At 40.7% G+C, this 23039-nt stretch overlaps 2 protein-coding genes and 1 long non-coding RNA gene across 13 annotated transcripts in view; 2 read left to right on the top strand and 1 right to left on the bottom strand.

Moving 5' to 3' along the window:
- Positions 1–5104, bottom strand: part of zranb3 (zinc finger, RAN-binding domain containing 3) — a 117066-nt gene extending 111962 nt beyond the window's left edge. The window contains exons 1-2 of the mRNA XM_063466374.1: positions 5031–5104; positions 3136–3334 (exon numbers count right to left, since the gene is read on the bottom strand). Coding sequence (XP_063322444.1) covers positions 3136–3281 — 146 coding nt within the window. The 5' untranslated portion in view covers positions 3282–3334; positions 5031–5104. The remainder of the gene's footprint in view (positions 1–3135; positions 3335–5030) is intronic.
- Positions 4152–7103, top strand: LOC134620293 (uncharacterized). Its single transcript, XR_010092101.2, has 7 exons — positions 4152–4386; positions 5050–5161; positions 5473–5561; positions 5675–5826; positions 5942–5974; positions 6279–6432; positions 6891–7103. It is a non-coding gene; the product is annotated as an uncharacterized LOC134620293 (long non-coding RNA).
- Positions 7104–8954: 1851 nt separating this feature from the next.
- Positions 8955–23039, top strand: part of LOC134620170 (R3H domain-containing protein 1-like) — a 51902-nt gene continuing 37817 nt past the window's right edge. For 7 of the 11 annotated variants that reach the window (XR_010573407.1, XM_065469708.1, XM_065469709.1 and 4 more), the window contains exons 1-2: positions 8955–9062; positions 17701–17860. The gene's annotated coding sequence lies outside the window, so the exon portion shown is untranslated. Of the gene's footprint in view, positions 9073–9230; positions 9252–13312; positions 13538–17700; positions 17861–23039 lie in introns of those variants that run through there. The other 4 variants (XM_063466182.1, XM_063466183.1, XM_063466179.1 and 1 more) reach the window with 4 other exon arrangements.

Raw genomic sequence — 23039 nt, 5'->3', positions numbered from 1 at the left:
TCTTACAGTCTTCTGAACATCTGGATTTAGAATATATTCTTCTTGACATACTTTTTACATTTTGTAGCGTGGTAAGAAATCTCCAATCTCACTACACTAAAGTGGAGCTGAACCATCTACTTTAAAACTCCATTAGGGAAATTATCGTTGCAAAGATACCATCCTATTTGACTAAATCACACACTGATGCTATAGTGGAAGATGTGTTATACTGCAGAGCTTCTCTGTATGCTCAAATGAACATCCCCATCATCATCATCGCCATCATCATCATCAGGAAGTGAAAAATCAAAGCACCAGTGACAAACAGAACCTTTGAAGTGCTAGGAGCTTATCTTCCAGCACAGCATCACAGACTGAATGTTGTGCAAAAGATAATCAACTTTATGCACTTGATTAGCATTACCCTGCAGGACTTATGGATATTCAGGGGAAGCTTATTCACATTTAACGCCAAGACCACTGACTATCCTTAAAGCCAGATCTTGCATATACATAAGCCATACCATCACAGGAGCGCCACATTTTCTTTCTGTGTGTGCAAGCACATCACATACTGACAAAAACGGAGACCCACCAATTTCACACTCTTAAAAAGATTACTCCGCAGCCCTACACATGCCCAGAAACTCTACAAGGTCTCTTAAAAGAGGCCAAATAAAACTTCTGTTTGTGCCTTTTTACAAATGATAAGTTGAACTCATAAGCAGTAAAACACACCATTTCTTAACTGCTGCCTTGGCCTTGGGGAAGTGCACAGGTATAACTGCACACGCTGTACATTGTTGTTATTGTTGTTCTTATAATCCCACTGCTGAGGTCTGAGCAATAAATCAAATTTTATTTTCCATCACCAGTTTGGACTCGAGTAATGAATAAAACAAAATGAAATTGAGATTAAAAACAATTATTATTCTTTATTTATTTAGCAATGATGTGTTTTCTTGTTTTGTGCATTGTTGTAAATCCACCCCACTTCTCTCCTTTACTGAGGTGCTCTTTTGCCCCACACTAAAAGCACAGATTCAATCACTGTGTAGTTCAGACTGGGCCACGATAACAGCGGTCAGCGTGGTTTATCTACAGAAAGTAAAAGTCAGCCTTGCACGCCGTTGCCCTGCCCATGACTACATCTTTTAAGACTACTGTAAGGAAAGTCTTTGTATGACTTCTGTCTTCTAGGTGCTCAAGGGGACAAGCTTTAGGATCCAACAACAAAACCAATACAAACACAAGTAGCCTGCATCACAGTTTATTCCATGTATTTTTCACATTGGTGACAGCACATAGCTACAACACGTGGGTCAGTAAAGCTCTGCATATCATCTACGGGCTACCATGTTGGGACCTTCATGTGCAGGTTTCTTAAGAGACACCTTCACTGTCAAAAACGCCCCCAAGTCCTGGCTTAGTGCTCGACCGGACGGCCCTGTGCCTTCCACTGCATCAACCTTATTTTTTACATTTATTTACTTGGTTTGCATTCAAAATAAATCCCAAAGTTCATGGAAATCCACTGTTAAGAAGGTAAAAATGTTTAAGTTCAATAACGTGTGATGCTTCGAAAGCCAACCTAGAATCATGTAAATTACCAGTAATCTCAAGACAGACCATAGCTGTCTTTATTTGCCAAAGTAAACACTCTAAAGTACTTAATACCAGGTCATATGTCATTCAATAGGATTCCTCATTGGTAGCGGTTTCACTTGCTTGCCAGGAAATTGCTCCCTTCGCATTATCAGCAGTTATTTTGCCCTTAGCTGCTTGCAGTTGCAGAATGATATTTACATCCCGTAGCCTCAGGTCGGCAGCTCACTCTGAATCATTTCAAGTGTGGATGCAGCTTAAAGACCAGAAGTTTGAAGTATGACAAGCAGCAAAAAGTAAAAAAACAACAACAACAAAAACAAACAAACAAAACAAAACAGGAATAACATTTTGACATCTCAGTTTAGGTAAAAATGGACCAAATGGGAGTAGATGCTAATTTCCAGGTGGCCAACCCTTTCATCTAAGTTTGATGAAACCAGGCTTGGATTGGAACTATTTGGTAATGGACTGGTTTGGTGGCACCCATTCACTCACATTCACACATTCCTAAGTGCTTTTATTCCAACACCGGGAAGCAACTAGGGGTTCAGTGTCTTGCCCAACGATACTGTGGCATGTAGACTGTAGCAGCCAGAGTTCAAACCATGAACCTTCCAATGAGATAGAGATAGAAAGATAGATGACCTGCTCTACCTACACCTCAGTACATGTTTTTCTTTGTTCAGTTTGAAGCATATAAAAATATCCCACAAGCAACATTTTTCATTTTCTTTCGCAACATGCAGTTGAAAATAGCCGTGTGAGTCATAGAACTCATGCATATACGCTTTACACTTCCTCTGCTGGTGCTCAACAGAGTTAATTGATAAAATAGGTCTGGCTGTGGAGGCATCCAAAGACAGACCTGTAGCCGAGGGATGAAACCAGCACATCTACATGTCAAAATATTCTGGATAATTAATGAAATTGATGCTTATCTGTGTTGCAGCATTCCACCTAGACACAATAAATCGACCTGGCCTAGCAGGCTGGGCACTAAATAAAAACATTACAGTTTATTTTTGTGCACTGAGGAGGAGTAACTGTGCTGTCCTTTGTAACAGTGAGTCTTTTCTAAAAAGAACATTTTATGAATTTTTAAATTGTTACATAATGAAGAAAGCTGAAAGAATATCACATGAACTGACCAGGCGCTAGACATAGTGTACAGTTTATGATTATAACGAAGAAAAAGAAAATCAGCTAATCGGTGTAGATTCAGTGCATTAAAATCCAAGAGAACTAGCATGTTTGATTTCCAAAGCAGACAACTACTGTCGACCACTGTCCCCTTTAAGGTGCAGCTAGTCTCCTCCTATATGCTTACACAACACATCTGACTTGAAAACATCTTCACAGAAATCAAATCAATACTTGCAGAGGTGGAGTGTAATGTCGAAAACAGAGCGGTACTCCTCTGTTCTCTGTAGGTCTATATTCATTGACGACTATCTTTAGTAGCTATTATTGATTTGCAAGATGTAAAGCGACCTGCACATTTCATTTTAAAATGACTGGACTGTTGCCGGGGGTGTCACCACTCACCGTCCGTTCCTCGATAAAGCAAACTCCACTCCCTCCCTTTGGAAAGGCATCAGGCGCTGCAGGAGCTTGTGAGGAAGGCCTGACAGTTGCTCCGACCATCTTGTATCACAGCAAGAGGCCTGTAGGCCATTATCATCCATTTCCATTAGCAAGTCCTCATCAGTTTCTCAGTACTTGCTCAGTCGGCTCCAATTTGAATCTGGAGGACAAAAAAAACAAAACAAAAATAATTGTTAAACCAAAATGTACATGGATTAGCATCTATTGCACAACAGTTTTAGTTTAGCACTCTGACTGCTGATTTTGTAGTAATGGTGAGTAACTTTCCCCTGCAGTCTTGGTAGCATTGACAGGAATATCATTATTAAATGCTGGATGATGAAGCACGGTGATAGTAAAAGTTGCCTGTCTCAGCCACCTCCAAGTCACAACACAACAACACCTCCTCTGTGTTGCCTCATCATTCGGGTCAGTCCAGGAAGTGTCTGCTGCCACATGTAATCACAGCCACTGAGACAGGCACACCAGCGACCCAACAAAACTATGACTGTGGCTAAGAAGAACTACTAAGGACAGAAAGTTGGCACTACCTGCGCTTAAGAGCAGAAGGAAAGTCTATCATTCATGTCTATTCCCAGATAGCAAGACGACATTGAATCTATGTTGATTTTTCATCCGAACCGTCGTATATGGTCGGGGTTGAAATGCCAATGTTGTAACAACGTTGAAATACTGTGGTAAACCGACGGTCTTACTATAGAGACGTTGTAACGATGTTGATTCACCGTTGTTTTTTTGTCATTGATATTTGATCTATTTATAGTCGACCAGGTGACAACAACAACATCGAGAAAACGTCTATTTATAGTTGACGATCATTCGGCTCCGGTCACCATCAAAAACCATCGATTTGTAGTTGAGCATTAAATTGCATTGCAACTGATCGGGTATAAAGTACCAGAGAAAGTAGATTTATTGTTCATTTGTTATCAATGACTTGGTCTAGTTCACCAGCTTTAAAAAATCGTGTCTACGTGCAATTTATGTATAGTTGACCGGGAAATTAAAGCAGCGATCACTTGGACTATTCCGCAGCACCCCTCTCACATTGGTACACCCCCCCCCCCCCCCCTCCCCCGGTATTCATTGTCTTCTACAGTAGAGCGGGACATTTAATTTACTCTCAGCGGAATTGACCGGAGAAGGCATCAGTTCATGCACTGCACTGGCCTGCACCATGATTAGTATAAGGTAAGAATGAATGATTTTTTTTCCTACTCGGTATTTCCATGTTTGCATTTGAATAACAGTAAAAAAAAAACTTGTTAATGTTGTACATTAACGAGTTTTTTTTTTACTGTTATTTAAATTGTGTCTACTTCTTACAATCCGGCAACAAATAAATTGCACTGCGAACAAAGTATATCAACAAAGAAAACATTTTTGTTTCATAATTTCTTCGTTATATTCCCTTACAAAGCTAGCTTTAACGCTTCGAGGTTTCCTTTGTTCTTGCCGTCGCCTCGGCGCTTGACCCAGACTTTCGCTCTGTAGTTGCTTAGTACCACAAAAAATTCTAAATCTGTGATATATGATTGATAAACGTAAAGTTAACTGTATAAACGTGTTCAATGACTTTGTTACTTTTGATGATTGGAGAGCACTCGCTTCAATGCGCACACGAAAACTTTAGACTCAGTTTGAATGCTCACGCAGCATGCGTGACTGTACGTTGCACGCTCAACTAACTTTACGTTGCACGCGTACATGACTTTCCGTTTGTGCCTTGAATAACGAATAAGGCTACGTCCACACGTACCAGCGTATTTTTGAAACCGCTGATTTTTCTATGCGTTTGCACCTTTTGTCCACACGTAATGTATGTCTGGCCGTACATTGTGTTTGTATTTCCAGGCACATTTCACGAAGCAGAACGCAGTCTTCAGAGATATCCACGTGAACGCTGTGATACGTCTGACCTTCAGTCCGAAGAAGAAACCCAGACCAGTCTTAAAAGAAAGCACAAGTAAAACCTTTATATTCACAAACATATCTTTGATTGTTAAGAATTTATGATCTTGTCTTTTATACATATCTGTGGTGCTTGCATACTGCAATATCGCCACATAATATAGTCCAAAAAGTGGAAGTTTGTAAACTTTTTAAAAATGCAAAGCCGTGTACACTTGTGCACTTCAAAAATTCATTGTATACTGTACCTTCTTGCACGTCTCTGTTTCCTGTGTGTGTTGTTAGAAATCAAACTAACTTTAGGAAACAATATGCCAAAAGCATATTTACAATTACTTAAGACCGTTTTTAATTTCTTTTCTTTAGACCAAATCCCCTGTACACATATACGGACTCAGAGGATGAGCAGCCTACAAAAAAACGGTTTCCCCAGGCCCCTCGAGTGAAAATACCAGGTAATAAAATACTGTCTAGTGTCTGTGTACATATCTGTGTCTGACACGAGGAAACTTTTTTGACAAGTTGTCTGTATTCTTAAATACTTAAAAAATTATCTTTTTCTAAACAGCCCTCATCACTCCGCAGTCTGCCCCCCAGCCCACTGATAGCAACCATCATAATGCCCCACCCAGCTTCCGGCACCTTTCGCCACTCCGGCACAAACCGACACAGCTTTGCGATCTCGCCAGCATGCAGAGTCTGATGTCTTCCCTATAGATGGTATGCTTTTAAAAAAGCTTTAAAGCTGCATCACAATGTCATTGTACTCTTATCTTCAAAACACCAGTTTATACTCCTGAATGTCATCTTGTTGTGATTTTTTTTCTTTCTGTAGATTCCAGAGACTCTGTGAAGCCACTATTACAAGGCAAGTTTGAAAATCTTGGAATTTCACAGTTTACATGGTATAACAAATATATGTGACAGGCAAAAACTAGTAAACACTTTTAGCAGTTACAAGAACTAACAAATGAATATCCAACAAAAGGGAATAGAAATACATTGTACTGCCAATACTTTGGTTTATTCTTTGTATGACTTGAAAACCAGGCTTTAGGGAAAACCAAATGACATGTTTCTATCATCAATTACATGAAGTAAACACACAAGCACTTGCATACACATTTAAGACATGAGACTCGCTAATTCCATCTCTTAAAATGTGTCTATAGGTGAGACGCTTTGCGTTGATTGGTGCTGCTGGATGGTTTATGCCATTACAAAGGAGCTGGCCTCTGTACTCAACTGGACAGGGGAAAAAAAACAAGGACCAGACAAAGCAAAAAAGGGCATTTAAAGAGACAGCGCTGTGCAGATGCATATTTGGTAAGTTTTAACATTTATTGTAGTTTTATGAGCCTAAAGTGAACAATAAAGGGATCAATTGATGTGCTGGGTGCGTTTCACATTTCCTATGTCTGTTTTTTGCTATATTACTTTGTCTTTCTTAATAACAAGACTTTCATGTCCGGTTAATCTGGAGATGGAGTCTTTGGTCTTCGGCTTGTTTTGTCCTCGGGTTGTACACTTTGTACAGCCCGAGGACCCATGTTTTCTTTTTTTTTTTTAAAGGATACACGGCACACCATGCTAAGACATATCGCATTTTCAGCTTATAGCTCTTTGGGAATCAAATGCGGCAGTTTGCTGATTTCCGCCTGGTGACTTTCATGTTTATTAGCCTAGGAGTTTACATACTTTCTCCCTGCTGAAGACAATTAACAAGAGCTTATTCATGTGCTCTAATTCCCTTTTTTTGTGTGTGTGTCTATTTTTTGTCCTAGATGGCCTGGCGCAGCAGGTAGGGGCGAACTCTATGTCTGAGTTGGTCTTTTCTCAAGCAGTCCAGAAATGGCTCAGATATGCTCCAGATCGTACGGGTGGCGCGCAGGAAGCACATCATCCATCCCCATCCCGGAGTAAATAATAAAAAGTGACGTGAAACATAGAAATGTAAATAGGAAACTTTGTCTTTTAATAAAGTATTTTGCAAATGATACATGTCTATTGACCTTTTTTGGTTTTTTGTTTTTTTTTCAATAAAAAGCAACTGTGCGAAAGAGGTGGAAAATCAATACCATATCTCAACAGTGTTTCAATATCAGAATCTGACATTGTTTCAATGTCAACAGTGTTAGAAAATATAACGTCGAATCAATGTCAGGTTTCAACATTGATTCAACATCAAAACCTGACGTTGTTTCAACGTTAAAAATGGGGGCAAGAGTGATGTTGGGTCAACGTCACACTTCAACGTTGCTTCAATGACGTCGCCTGATATTGACTCAACATTGTTTCAATGTTTCCTTGCTATCTGGGTTGGTATGTAGCTGGTTGGTATCACATGAAAGGAATGACCACTGTGCAACTGAGTGTGCAAATGAAAAGTGAAAAAACATTTCATTTCATACCATGAGGGTATTTTGGGCCAAATATTCAGATTCTTTTGTGCAAATATTAAAAAAGAAAGAAAGAATACTCTGGAAACAGGCCTGGAAGACATATCAAACAAAAAGACAAGTTAGGGGCTGAGGCCTGCCAAAGTAACAGCCAAACACTCCATGTATAGGTGGGCAGATCCATCCAAGTACTGATAGCTTCAATACCAATGCGGGTATCAGTATTGGATCAATAGCGCGATCGGATCGGTACTTTGTTTCCAAGTCCAGTATGTAGCCCGCTGAATTGTGTTAAATAAATCATAATAATTATAATAAATTATAAATAAATAAATGAAAAATGTGTTAACCTTTTTGTGTGTAACATTTTTTACAGCCTTTAAACAACAGAAGCTGACCCACTGTGCTTTAGAGACATATTTACATTCTAGGGTCTATACCCCCCCCCCCCCCCCCCCCCCCCCCACTTTCAATACATTACTGTGTTAACTGTTACTATTGTGGAAAGTGAAAATAAGAATCCTGTAGTGGTTATTAAAATGTGTTCAGAATTTGGCAAATTGAGGATGATTCAGCTCATAAATCATGACATACTGCTCTCCCCTACATAAGCTGCCTTTATAGGTTAAAGGTATTAGTATAGGTATCAGCAATATTGGCCAAGTATTTACTTGGTATCGTATCGGCACCAAAACGCAGTATTAGCACACAGCACTAACCCCGTTAAAAACTTCAGCGTGTCTGTAGCATCCTTAGCTAGAGCTAGTAGCGGACACAGGAAGTTGTGAAACTGCCTATAGAAATAAAAGCACCAGCTAATTAGTTACATTAGTTACACTCCTCGCTGCTCTGCTGCTTCCTAGCTATTCTGTAACTAGACATTGTTATTAAGCTTTTATGTTTACCGTGTTCACATATAACCTACCTATAACATATAACCACATGCTTCTAGCACAAGCACCCGTTTATTGCTATCCTGTAATGAACTCAGAGAAATTTGGTCACGTGGCAGAAGTGTTAGCAAAAAACCAAAAAGAATTAAATAAATACATGAACGATATTTTCGGTTGATTTATATATATGTAAGGTTTCTCTTACCTAGTGATAGTGCGCAATGACGCGAAGCAATAAAACAGCAGACTGAACTAAAAGGCCAGGATGGTTTCGCGGCAAATTCAAGGTACACTCGGTTTATATCACCCGGCATCCGCTACACTAACGTACCGGTGACTATCCCGTGTAACTTCCTAGCACTTACTTAATTAAATCACAACTCGACTGACGATGTGAAAAACACATGTTTGTTTGGGGATGTGTGAAGAAAAATGACGAAACAGTCTGAGAAACTGCTTGTCTGATTCCTGGCACAAGTTAATTAAAACAACAACAACAACCACCACTAAACGTGACATATTTTCAACACCCTGCGTGTCGAGCGTGAGGAGCTGACGCAGTCAGCCTGCTGCTGGACGCTGCCTCTTCACTCTGCCACAAACACTAGCTACTTCACCCTCGGTGGAGACAACAGCGCCTGTTCACCGATTGTAAACCGAAGCGGTAAGGCAACGTAAGATATTTGCAGTATCCTGTCCTGTATTTACTGGTTTGCGACAAATTATATTAAGTGGGTAGTTGTAATCATGCAACACGGACTAGTTACCAGTAAGCACCTCTCTTTGCTAGAGTGGGGACGCTCAGGTCGCCGGTGTTTGGCCGTTCTCAAGCGTTAGCAAGTCACGGTGCCAGGTAAGAGTCGTTAGCTTAGCCCCGACACGATTCAACGCCAAATGTAGCTCCGTTTGCTCCCGTGCTCCTCGGCTAAAGCACACACCTCGTAACCAGAAACCACATCTGAACTGTAAGCAGACACACTTCAATTCGGCGTTCGTCCACAAAACCAAACAGCCGTTGTTAAATTACAGGGTATTATTCAATAACTTTTAGGCCTGCTTCGACTGTGTCTGTCCTAGTAATCTGCCGCAATGGGTAGTTGACTGACGCTGTTAACCAGTTGAATAAATTAAGCTTTAATTGAACTGTTGAACTGCTTGGCTGGATATTTCGTTGGCCGAATTTTAGTCCCAATAATTTTTTACCAGAGCAAAACGTTTCATTCTGTCTGGGGTTTGTAGGTTTGCCGATACAAAGGTAACATTAAATTACCAGGTTTGTAATGGAGCTCGGTGTGACAAAGTCGATGTTGCAAAACTGATTGTTTAGCTGAATCTGATTAAATCAGAGTAATCAATTAGCAGAGTAAATGCGTTTGTTTTGAATTGATTCTTCCAACCTTCCCCTGTGCTTTGACTCGGGCTGTAGTGTCTTGGTTTATAGGCTGGGAGCAGAGAAAAACAACTCTCGTTATTATTAATGAATTACACATATGTTTGAGCGGTTTAGCTAGAGATAACCTTGGAGTCTAACAAAGAGGATCTAAAAAGGTAGAATTTGTATTCAAATATGAGTTCATTCATGTAATTTGGTAGTGTAACTCTTGATTCAAATTCACTCAGAAGTCTGAATATGACTAATGATAATGAATGAACGCACTGAAGTAAAGCAGTTTAGTAAAGCTCTATTATTCTTGTAAGAGGACAGTACATCCTGATTTGAACTTGTAAAAGGCAACCAATCAGACATCCAATAACCCAGTTTGGTAGTTGCTTAATAAGTAAGCTATAACCATAATAATTCAGATGCACACAGTTATCGCTTCATTGACTTAAAGAGACAGAAATGGCCATAAAAACCTCCAAGTTGCCACCAATGAGGCTGAGCGTCATGATAGTATCATTTTCATTACAGTACCAGTGGAGCCTGGTGGGCGGAGAGTGGATGCTGGTTCAGTCCCTGCGGCTGCTGTTTCACAGAGTGGAGATGTTGTGCTGTGCAGCAACGTGCTCCATATTGTATCATGTTAACATTCCCTTATGCTGAATTATTACCATAATTGATTTGGAGATCTTTCATTTGGTTTTTGCCGTGCTAGAGCGATAGATTTAAGACGTTTTTACCGGCTTGGTGAGTGCACACATTAAGATCACCGCTCAGATTCTCTCTTATGACTGCCTGCGTTCCCCTCCGAGGCTTAAAATAAATGCTAATAATTGTTTGCCAAAACAGTTTCACCCGCCGGCTGCTCAGGCCACAGCAGCCCGCTGCTCTGTTGACCATTCATTACGCAGGTTTGGGCCATATTCGGAGCTGATGACATTATCCGATATTGAGGTTGAGGTTGCCGTGTAATAGCTTTCACCAAAGATGTGGCCCCGATGACTAAATAATTCATCGCCTTCCAGGGGAAGGTGAAAAAAACCCTCTCATTCCTATAATATTTGGCTTGAGCCATTAAATAATTCATCCCCTCTATCCATAAATTGTTTGTTCAATTGGTGACCTTTTCATGGGATTAAGAAAGCACAATAATAAATTCTTCAGAGACCTGGCATAACGAATGGTACAATTATGAGGCAGGATTGGATCGGATCGTTTGTCGCAGCCTGCTGTTGGTTGCTAAGTGACAGCAGGAACTTTTCCGCCCACTGTGTTTGCTCCTAAAAGTCTGAGTGACTGAAAGGACAAAAACAATCACATTATGGCAGTCTAGACTTCGGCTGCGCATAGGACCTGTTTGTGACTTCCCGTGTCTTTGACAGCCTGTCAGTCACTTAGTGATGAAAGTGTCTCATGAAGTAGATTATATTCACCATGCAGCTATCAGCATCCCCTCTTCTTTGCATGTACAGAGGACAGAAGAACTGTCTTTACTTAATAAAATAAACAAGGCAGATGGAGGAGGCCCTAATTGTTTTTCCTGTTAACCCCTCATAAGTTATGAAAGGCAGGCTCAAAATGGAAGCTCTTAAGGGCGATTTGTAATCATGCACAGCCTGAATTCTACCTTCACAACTCTTATGTTCTAGATCCAAAGATTTATGGTTTTCTACTGCATTCATTTTCTGTCTTATTTGCAACAATATTGTATTGTAATTGTTAAATTTGGTATTTTCTTTGTAGATTTTTATCACTATTTCACCGTTATATAACATCCCTAACTGGAGTAGGTGGCACTCGCAGGGATCATTTTGTGCCAAAGAATAGTCATGTGAGGCGTGAATCGCCCCTTTTTATGTCACAGACCCTAAAGCAAAGTAGCCCGGTTTAGTCAAAGAAATTTGATAACAACTGTCTGATAACAGTTATCTCTCACAGGGGTTTTCGGTTTTGTCAAGCCAGCTAACGCAAAGGAAACCTGGCTGGGCGTACTAACTTACTTCATAGTATACCCCTCAGGTAAAGCTAGCAAGTCACAAGTCTGCCACAATTATGTGCTGTCCTTTGAAAGCAGTTTGTGATTGGTGGGGGCAGGCGTCTTTCATGAATATGGAGTTACATTTTTGCTTAAAATGTTGCATCTCTAATATTGCCTGAATATCGGTATCCTTTTGACTGATACCAGCTACTGATGTGTCGCCTCTATTTTGGGCAGGTTTAAAAACACACAAAAAATTGGACAAATTGTTTGTCTAAACATCATATCAGGTCTCAATTTCACATCACTTCATCTCTGCTATGTAACTCTCCTGTTACACTGTACAGTATCAGTTTTGCACTGGCAAAGTGATAAAAACTTGTGTGATGAGACGAAGAGCTTTTTAAACAGGTCAGTTACTAGACCTAGTTTACACAAAAATCTTTGTTTCCCCACACAGAGCGTGAAATACATTCCAACAACAAACAATTCAAAAGAAAAAATATTGGTTATAGGCTGTATTGTCATGTTAATACATTGGTATTGGCACAGAAATGCACTTTTTTTTTTTTTTTTTTGCTTTTCTGCCAAGTAGTTTTCCCTTTTTCTCTTTGCACTGTACATCATCTATTCTCTGCTGGTGAATTTTTTTTTAAAAGCAATGACAAAGGTTTTCAAACACATCATTTTTTTTATCTTTTTATATGAAGATGAAGATAAATCCAAAACCAAAATATATGAACTGAAAAAAAATCAGTATCTGCCCAGAACGTGACAATCAGTGAACCCCTAATGCACCAATTATGCATTAATTATGTTGTTGTTGTTTTGTTTTTTTTTAAACGAAATGTCTTATTGCGGCACATTTCCTTTCAGTTGCAGTAACAGGAGGTATTTCAGGTGTTGTCTATCTCTGAGTCAGTGGGATTAGCTGTAGCCTTGATTTTTTTTTTTCGTGCGAAAAGCAGGGTGCCAGCTTGAATGGGAAGGTAGCCCAGTGAACAGCTCGGCCTCTCAGCGGCCAGCGCCTCCCCATCGTCTCTCCACCTGCTCTTTGAGCACCTAGCTGGCTGCAGAACCGTCGCTCCTGTCTCCTATCTTCTCCTCCTCCCCTGTTTGCCGCCTCTCTCTCCTTTCTCTTTCCTCTGAGCACCTTTCTTTGTGTTTTCTCTATCTCCCGCCCTCCTGTTTTTCTCCTCTTCCTCTCTGTCTCCTTCCATCTATCCCATGTCCCTAGCTGCCCTTTTTCCTCCTCATCATCCTCCTTCCCCCGCCTCTATCCTAAAGCAGCTAATGAAGAGCCCCATTTAGCTGGTGACTTTGGTTCAGTCCGCTCTGTAGTGCCGGCCGGCCTCGGCCGCTGTGACTGGTTGTTGAGGCTCTGACATCACACAGGGGCCAGCTGTTGATTTGGCGCTGTCTCCAAGGCTGGCTGGCTTGATGGGTTGTGGCAGGTAGACTTGTGCTCGCACAGCTCGCTCCCTTCCTCCGCCTCCCCTTCTTTTTCTCTCTCTCTCTCTCTCTCTCTCTGTGACACCCACACCCCTCGTCCTCTCCCTTTACACTCTCCTCTCCCTGTCTTCCAACCTCACTCAGTGGAGCGAGCGTACAGGAGGCAGCTGCCGAGGAGCGAGCTGGGAGGCAACTCCAGCCTCCTCTCCAGCAAATTGTGCCTCCTGTACAATGGAAACTAAGCGGTCGCATAGCAGAAAGGATGGAGAGCAGAGCTGCCAGGCAGGTACGTCCTGCAGCACTTTGACAGTGAGCAGACACGACTTAGGTACAGTTAGTATTACTTGTTCTGTTCCTGCGCTTTTTGAACAATTTCTTCATGTACTTTTTGAGTAAGGTTGATTTTCCTCTATATGTTTCCTTTTGTTCTGCTTTTTTTTAAAAATGTCTCCTGCATCAGCTTTTTTGCCTCTCTTCTGTCATTGCAAGGCATCCAGTCAGTAAGCAAGCGTGGGGTCTTTCTTCCTTTGGCTTGTTAAACTAAGCACAACACGAGCTGCGCTGTGCCGTCAGCGGCGTGTTACTCGCTGAAGCTCGAGCGAGAGCATTTCCAAATCTCCTGGCTGGTTTGCTCAGCTCCGCTTCTGCTTTTCATTACGAGGATAATTAACAGAGATCAGCCAATAAGAGGCTTCGCTCCGCACTGTTTTTTTTTTTTTTTAGCCAACCGTCGTCCTCTTGTTTCCCTCGTTTCCTCCTTGTTTGTTCTGCAGGTGTTCTCTTACAAATTGACTTTTAATGACTCTCACAGACTTTTTGAGTGCTTCCTGTCCCATAAGGCTCCATAGATTAAAACTGCCAGGCTTGCATGTTAGTTTTCTGTGTTTACTGTTTCTAGTACTAATTGCTTAGATTGATATTCCCTGGAAGCTCTCCTATGGGATAGGTAATGGATTACCTCCATGCTCCACTGTGGATTTAATTTATTAATGCTGGCTGGCTGCACCTCTGCTGCGCCGCGCTGCCTTTTGCGACCTGGAGGCAGAGCGAGCAGTGCAATTAGTCTCATTTGTGCCTGTTTGTTTATTTATTTATTTATTTTATTTATTTCTGTTAATTCACTCTCGGCTATTACGAGCACTTCCTTAAACTGACACAGCCTCAGTCGTCGCAAAATCAAGGCGAGCAGTGTTATGAAAGTGATATAATTTCATCGGTTTTACCCTGATCGTTCTGCGGTCCAATTATATAGCTCCCCTGTCAGTGCTTCTCTTTGCTTTGCAATTAGCAGAAATGGGTAGAAAATGGGAGATTAGTTACTCAGTTAAGCAAAACAGCAAAATCAATTTTATTGTAGCGCCATGAATGTGAGCCAGCATTAGTAGCCTAATTAACTGTTTATTTGATGCCTGGTTTTATTAGACAGGATGCATGTCATGCTTTAAATGTTTTTTTTGTGCGCTTGTGTGTGTTTAAGTTGGCACAACAAAGGGAAATTTTGGCACCCCCCCCTGCAAAGTGGGAAGAAATCAGCTAAACATAGGTGGTCATTTTTATTTGGACAGCGAGCAGGTGATGGCGCGGTATCTTTGTAACTGTCTGAATAGAGCTCTGGTTACTGTTTTACATCTGTTGGGTTTTTTTTCTGTGTGTGCAATATTTGCAAAAGCTCTTCAGCAGTGATTAACTTATTTTTCAATGCGGCAGAATGCCTAAAGACGCTACTTGCTCCTTTTCTTCTTTTTTAAAAAATGTTTAAAAAAAATAAATTGTTTTCGAAATGCTGAGAAATAACTGGCAGATTTTCTTTGAAGCTTCTGAAGGTGATAGCTCGCTGTGTTCCGCCCCTTCTTCCTCCCCCGTTCTCTACCGAGAATAGAGCCGGGGGATAGAGTAGCAGATAGAGGGAGGGAATGAGGGTCCTTCACCTTCAGTTGAGGTGGTTTATAGGCGAGACAAGAGCCCTGATCCACAGAGAGCAGAACAGAGCACAGCGGAGGTGTGGGAAGGAAAGGTCAGCTTTTGCAAAAAACAGAGAGGCTGCGAGAGCCGTGTGTGTGTGTGTGTGTGGATAAAGGCATAAATAAAATAAGTAGATTGGAGTGCGTTTGCTCTCCATCACCAGCAGGCTCTCATGCGCTTCACAGTGATTGAGAAATTTCTCATTAGCTCGCCATCGAGCATAATTGTCGCTGAGAGGAGCCCATCAAGAGCCCGGTGTGTGATTAACTCGGCTCAGTTGATGGCCACCCTCATGACCCTGCTGTGGGTTCCTCAAGAGTTAATTTGCTACAAGAACACAGAGAATGTTTGCATGTGCGGATATGTGGCTCATGATTAATGTAATGCATTCCTCAATTTGTGCTGTGCACAAGTGGGTATATTTTGCGTGTGTGTGCGTGCGCACGCATGTGCACAAGGTCGCCGATATGCCGTCAAACGTCGCGATTAAGGTGGTGCGAAGGGGTGGTGTGACACTGAACGATGCCTCGGGCAGCCTCTTTAAGGTTGCTGTGCTCTGCGGTGACTGTAATGCCAATGAACCACTCCCTGTCAGCTCCAGCACAATACTGGTGGACACACAGGCAGGCGGAGGAGCTCGACAAGTCCACTGCTCTGTGTGTGTGTGTGTGAGCGTGTGTGTGTGTGTGTTGTGCAGTGCTAGGGCGTATTATAAGCTGTTGAGCACCTATCAAATGGGGATGTTCCCTTGTCTGTGTCTGTCAAAACATCTTTTGGGTGTGCATTGTTTGCACCAGCATACGGTGTTTACTGCACACACACAGAGGCTCAGTGTGAAGTCCTGAAGCCAGCCGGCTAATCCACGTCTGCACCGTTCACTCAGCAGCTCTGGTCATAAAGCCTGGAGCGCCCACGGCCAGACTCATCTGCACTGCTGTCAGAGCAACTTTTACACTGTGTGTGTGTGTGATAGCTGCAAGAGCAGGCTCCCATTTTTTTTTTTTTTTTTTTTTTTTTCTTTTTTAAATTCCAGATATTTGGCTGCCACTATCTGCAATGGTTCCAATCAGCACCACTTCTGCTTTGAACTAGGGGGCAAAATCTCGAGCCGCGACACCAAGATGATACTCTCGTCACACATGGACAGGCGTGTAAAAAGTGCAGAGCGCATTTAGAAAGAGATAAAAGCAGAGGGAGGGGGGGGGGGAGATAAGCGCAGCTCAGAACAAGAAGGAAAGATGATTCAGGTGATTGTGGGTGCAGAGGTGATTCTGGCTACATGACTACAAAATTCAGACTCTCCGAATGGAACAATGTGGAATGCAGTGGAAATGACACTAAGCAGTTCCTGTTTAAGTCAGTGTGTGGAAATATTCTAGGCAGCGTAGGTGGCTCCGTGGTGCAGTTTCGAACAAAAGCAACACCCATCATCTCAGTCTGTGCGTCTGGCTCCAGGCAGAGATGTCATGAGATGGAAGAATAGAAATTGAGCTGAGATTGCACTCGGCCTTTTATTTTCTTTTTTGGCTGGCACAGAGAGAGCCACACCTTGGCACCGTTGGGTACCAGAGTCAGCGTGGCATCTCGCCCACCTACTTAGCAACAGATTAGAGGAGTTGGGAGAGGCCAAGAGCAATGTGACGGATATGTGGAAGAGTACTCGGAGTGGGTCAGCTGTAGGAGAATGTCCAGCATGTGGTCTGAGGATGCGATTAATCAGTTAGCCGTTTGATGGGAAATAAATGGGCAACTGTTCTTTTCTTGCAAAGTGATTTTATGGTGTTATCAGCCAACTGACCAAAAAAAAAAAAAATTAAAATGCAGAACCTTGAACTTTAAGAAATATGGCTGCTTTTCTGACATAAACCTGATGTTTAGCAACTTCATTTGGCAGTTGCACCTGCAAAGTGAGCCGATAAGGTCATATCATGTTTTCACAATATAAAAGAGGAACGTAGCGAATAGGGCAGCAGTGTGCATGGAAAAACACTGATTCGGTAATACAGCTGGAATTCTCAATTTCTCTTCTCCGGTATTGTGTCGATATTTCACAGCTGTGTTGTTGTTGTTTTCAGATGTCTGCCCAGCCGGGTTCACCCTGTGGTTCAGCTAGAAAGGAATTTGCTGGAAAATAGAGATTGTACATTAGACGATTTGAAATTTATGTGGCACCAAATGGCAGAGGATTTCTGAGCTGAGAAATGCTATCTTCCCCTGCTGCTCTCTGAATTCCTAATGCTTGGTTTTTACGAGGTTGGCAGGGGTGCCTTCTCCTCTTGCCTCTGCCGCACTCCCAGTCGCTGTGCTCATCCATTATTTATGGGGCACACGCACGCATAGGCCCAGAAATACACACTCGCCACACTTCTACCGTTTTTTTTTTTTGGCCATGGAACACAGTATATTTCAGAGTTGCTGACATCCTGACTGCTGTCAGTCCACGTGACCTCGGTCACAGCGTTGCTCCTAACCTCCGACCTCGCTCGCTCTAATGCCGCAGCACTAACCCCGTCCCTCTCTCGGTTGCAGGTCTGCAGGGGTCATGAGGGTGTCAGAGGCCCCGCTCACTGTTCAGAGCAGCTGAAGCAGACATGGGCAAAGAAGTCTCGGATGGCATCGGTAGGCTCAGCCTCATCGACTTCACCAGCCACATCCTCCTTTGCCACAACCACCACTGGCTACACAAGAAGTATGTTTTTGTTTTTTGTTTTTACTATGTAACCAGAATAATAAGTAAATTTCCATAAAATTTGCTCGATACAATGTTTCCACGCATTCGCTGTCACGTGACACTATTGTTCAATCAAGATGTCATAACTAAAACAGTCAGGAACACAGAAAGTTTGCATGTTTGTTTCATATATTTGTTTTAGGAATGTGTGCAGTCGTCATCACTCCAAATGTACTTATATAATTGTCTTGACTCTTTTCCACATTTTTTTTATTATTATAAAAACTTAAATCAAATCCAATGAGTTTCTTTTAAGGTACTTCCTGCACACAAATTTAAAAAAATCTATAGATGGATGAAATACACTTAACTTGGGCAGCATGGACAATGTTACTATCTTAGTAAATATCTCACTGTCATTTCTGATATTATGAATGAAAATGAACATTGACACGGTAGTTTGGTGGAATTTCACGGGGAATAATAAACCACAAGATCAATGAAATGTCACTCGGTGAGAATAAAGTCCTGGAGTATTTTATCATGTCACACCGACAGAGTAAATATATAGATGTTGTTACATATTCTATAGCTATGCTGTAGTTATAAAAACAGCCTGTGTGTTCATATATATATCCAGGTTTAATAGAGTGTGTATTTCACTGACAGGTTTAGCATAGAAATGTAAATTTCTAACACTGCACAGAACTATACTGCCACAGTCTGTCATATGATCAATAATCATTCATCACTTACCTGTGTATTTACCTCGTATTATGACACAATCCATCTGTTATACCCTGACCTTATCCCCTGTTCACCAAAATGTATATTAAATCTATTTTAAGTGATTCTGTACTTAAGTCTTTTTAAAATCAGTGTTATTGATTTTTAGCCAGAAAAGCTTTTGACAAATAAGACATGCTTCAAATAAGACATTTCAAATTTACGCTCCTCTGAGGAAGGTAAAGTACAACAGATGTTCTAATGATGCTCCAATCGATCAGCTGCAAACCCAAATCATTTCCATTCATGTGTCCAATCTGTGCAGATGAACTAAGTGTCCTGCTTCTGATTTGTAACTATGCATCACAGTGTAGCAGTATGTTGTGCCAACATGCAAATCAACTTAAACATGTTCAGTTTATTATTGATTTGTTTCAGGACATTTTTTCATTGCTCTACCAGTGTCCATCCAAATTCAATGACTTCCAAAGTCTTCTATTTTTGTGTTGATGCAGTTAGTTAAACTTACGATCTTTAACACTTACTAGATCAAATGCTGAGATCTGATCTCATCAACTCTGTTAGGGTTGTTTAAAGTACCCAAAGAAGCTTGAAGCTCGCTGCCAACTGGTGTTTTGGAGCTGTAACTACAGAGCAATGCAGACATGAACAACATTAGATGGACATGCTGGGATATGCTGCAGTTCATTTGGGGTTGGATTTTAACCTCCCAATCTGCTGCAGATTTGTGGAAAATATAAAAAAGATATTTCTTCTTTTTAAAGTTTTCCATTGCACAGAAGAAAAAATGGCCTTCTGTGCTGCCAGTTCTGGCTCTTCGAATGAATATACGAATCAGCCAAAGTGAAAACTGAACTCAACGCCAGGACTGGCAGGTTACAAATGTATACCTCTGGAAATCTTTAAAACCCTGACACAGATAAAAGACATCAGATGATATGCCCAAGTTGTTGTTTTTCTTTCTTTTTTGCTCAGTTTAAATTTGATATTAATAGTGCACATAGCATTTACAACTTGTAGTCCTTTGTATGTAAAACTAGGGTTGTTAAAAAACCCTTTGGATTCTAAAAACTACTATCAGATTAGATGCTCATTCACGTTAACACACATTAACATTATCCATTTAACAATTAATAATTACCTAATAGACTAATAGCCACATTAGCCTTTTGCCAGTTATCATTTTGCAAATGGCTTGTGGCTAATAATAAAAACGAAGCGTAAATATTGGTGCTACGCAGCTAACGTTGTCAGTTCTGCCGGTCTGTAATGAGTAATAGACGGTGTTAATTTAACAGGGTAAAACACAATTTTTTTTGGCTAAAGTGTCAAGTGTCGAGTACTTTCCTGGGTAACTGTATAGAGTTTCGAGCATCGTTGACGAATACATAATACATGAAGACTTTGCCAAATTAATTAAAATTTGTATTTATTTATTTTTTTTAAAAAACAGTCCTTTATTTTTTAAATGATGTTTGTTTATATTGAACTACACATATTTTAAAAAAAATGCTGATGTCTATTTTCGCTCCAACTCATAAAGAGACCAATTTGCTACTCCCTGAATTCTTTAATGTAACACTAAGGACCAAATGATGATCTGTATTACTTATGCAGTCTAAGCATGGGGGATTCTAAACAGGCACACTGTGCAATTACCTCAGCCGTGAGAGACGAGACGGTGAAATTCAAATTCATCAAAGTCTGAAGCCAAATTTAGTCTAACACTCCAGTCCCATGATAAAATGTGTTTGGAAGAATGAGTGATTCGGTGAGGGACAAAATGGCTATCCATCACAAGCCCAGCGCTCGAAAATATCTGTCCAATATTGCAAATCTTCAACAGAGCGACTCAAGAGACTTCACTCATCAAAATGTCAGCAACAGACGCTAAATATTCAAAGCCATGTGCAGGACTCTGGAGTATTAAGCTGTTTTCCTTCAGAATGTGAAAATAATGTAAAGCAGCAGCCGGCATTGCTTTTGTCAAACCTCTGACAGGTCATAGAAATTCAAAATCTGATTCTCCAGTGCCCGGCTAGATTTTTAGCAAAACTCTTAGCCATGCAAACCGCTGGGCGAGCGGTACATCCGCCTGAGCTGTGGACCGCTGTAAAAGTCAATTACTTTGACACGGAGGAATTGGATGCCACGTTTTTAAAGAGAGCAGCTCCCTCTTGCTGCCTCAGCTCTTTTGGGATGGATATAAACAATCAAGTCTCAGGCAGCCGCTTTGCTGCTCAGTGATCAGATAGGAAAATGGCTCTGATCACTGCGGGCAAATAGGTTGAAGGCTGGAACACACGCAGCCAGTCACGTACACACTCAAGCACAGAGTAAGTGCTGTGATGTGTGCTTCCAGTTTTTGATGTGCAACGTGAATTTGATGAGCCCATTTCTAATTAACCTATTAATCATAGCTCTCATGTACCAGATGTCTACCCTCCCTTCTTGTGAGTCTGTGTATGTTACACACTGCATGGGACTAAGCTGCACAATTAAGGCATATCAGCAAAATGAACTCGCACCATGACTTAAAACACGGGGAGGTCGTGGTATTACACAGATGCATCCTGCAGTGGGCCATAGGTCCAAGGCAACTTATGTTGTGGGATCAGCAACCACAAAGAGGCATTTTATTTTGAAAGGCCTACTTTTTACTCTACGCCATATTAGACTGTAAACATGTGCTCTGCGTTAACAAGACACCTACCAACTTTTGCAGCTGTTATCACGATGGGAGTGTTCCTGTTTTGTGCATAACTACAAACAAAGATTTAATTACAGCCTTCTTCTTTGGAACATAAAATAATACAAAAATACGTGAATAAAATCCCTTTTATAAAATATAATATAAAATGTAAATCACACCGTATTATGTTTAATCCTAAATAAACATCCTTATGTGGGAACTAGAAAGTGTGTTTGCTGATATTCTAAAGCAGCCCCCTTCAAACTGAAACAAACACTATAATATTAATGTGTTTTCTTACAGCACTAAGCTGTGCGCCTGCTGCATCTCGTCCACTCATGCCTATTGTCTCGGGCTGAACAGCTGCAGAGCTGCGAGACAGCGCAAAGAAAAAGTAATGACTGATGACCACAGACTGTGTTGGTGCCACCGACCGCCTGCCCTCCTCTTTCTCCTGCCTGCTACTGCGTAGCCCTTTGTCACTGCAGACTTTCTTTGACCCTTTTATCCAGTCTTTTACATTTATCAAAATGTGCCAGCTTTATGTTTGGTCTCTTTTATGGAGAAGTTGCAGGGGAAATCTCAGTAGGTCTGCTCTCATAATAATTGGCATCACTTTCAACACTATACATGTCTAAACTGCATGCAGGCACATTTAATGTGCTGTGTGTCTCAGCTCACCAAAATTATGATTGCTTTCTTAAAAAATACTTTATTTTCATCTATTTGAACTATTTTACGATTTCGCTACGCAGCAAGGAGTCGACGAAGATGGAAACATTACAAACGGGTCATTAAAACAAGAGGGATTTAAAAAAACAAAATAATTCATTCAAAGAAAATGCATTTACATTGCTCATTTGTATGAAAGACAAAGTATTCTTTGTCTTTCATACAAATGTTGGATGTTTTACCAAACTGAAGCCAGCAATATGATACATCCATGTCTGAAAAGTGCTTGGGTTGTCAAACTCAAATCCACTTAAAATGAACTAATGGCTGAATTCCAACCATCCAGTAATACTATTAGTAACACCTATGTTTGTTCTGCAGTAACTCAAGCTACCCATCATGGACAAAGTCAATTACAGTATGGCTCCATATTGCACCCACATACAATCGGTGCAGTTATGTCTCCTGCTGTATTGTTGCTTTGTTTTGCATTACTCAGCACTTTTTAGACAAGAATGCAGTGGACCTGATCTAATAACACTAAGTAAGTAAGTTTTATTTATTACGACATAGAATATAGCTACTGCAACAAAGGAAATAATTTAATGTACCATAATGCCGTACTAATACACTTATTACTGTTTTATACTCTTATATGCTGCTGTTATTTGCCTTATGTTTTTTACATGTACACATTTTTCCATGGCATTTAATAATAATGATGATGATGATAATGATAATAATAATATTAATGATAATAATAATAATAATAATAATATTAATGTTAATAATAATAATATTAATAATGATAATGATGATAATTCTTTCATGTTTTATTTATAATTAATAAAATTGTGTGAACTTCTTGTCTTTCCCAGTGTAAAGAGTCAGCGTAAAGATTGAGGAAGGTCTCTACAACTCCTGAATCTTAGTGTCATTGCATACCATCACTAATTTAGTATGTAAACAGTTGACAATAATTCTAACACTTATCTTTCGAATGAAAATTTAAATGAACATAGCATAATGAAAAGTGAGAGAGAATATGTCTGTAAAGGTGTTGTCATTAGTTTTTTGCCACGTCAG

Source organism: Pelmatolapia mariae, linkage group LG23 (genome assembly GCF_036321145.2).
Source record: "Pelmatolapia mariae isolate MD_Pm_ZW linkage group LG23, Pm_UMD_F_2, whole genome shotgun sequence".
Classification (NCBI taxonomy): domain Eukaryota; kingdom Metazoa; phylum Chordata; class Actinopteri; order Cichliformes; family Cichlidae; genus Pelmatolapia; species Pelmatolapia mariae.
This window is presented reverse-complemented; position numbering and strand designations above follow the sequence as displayed.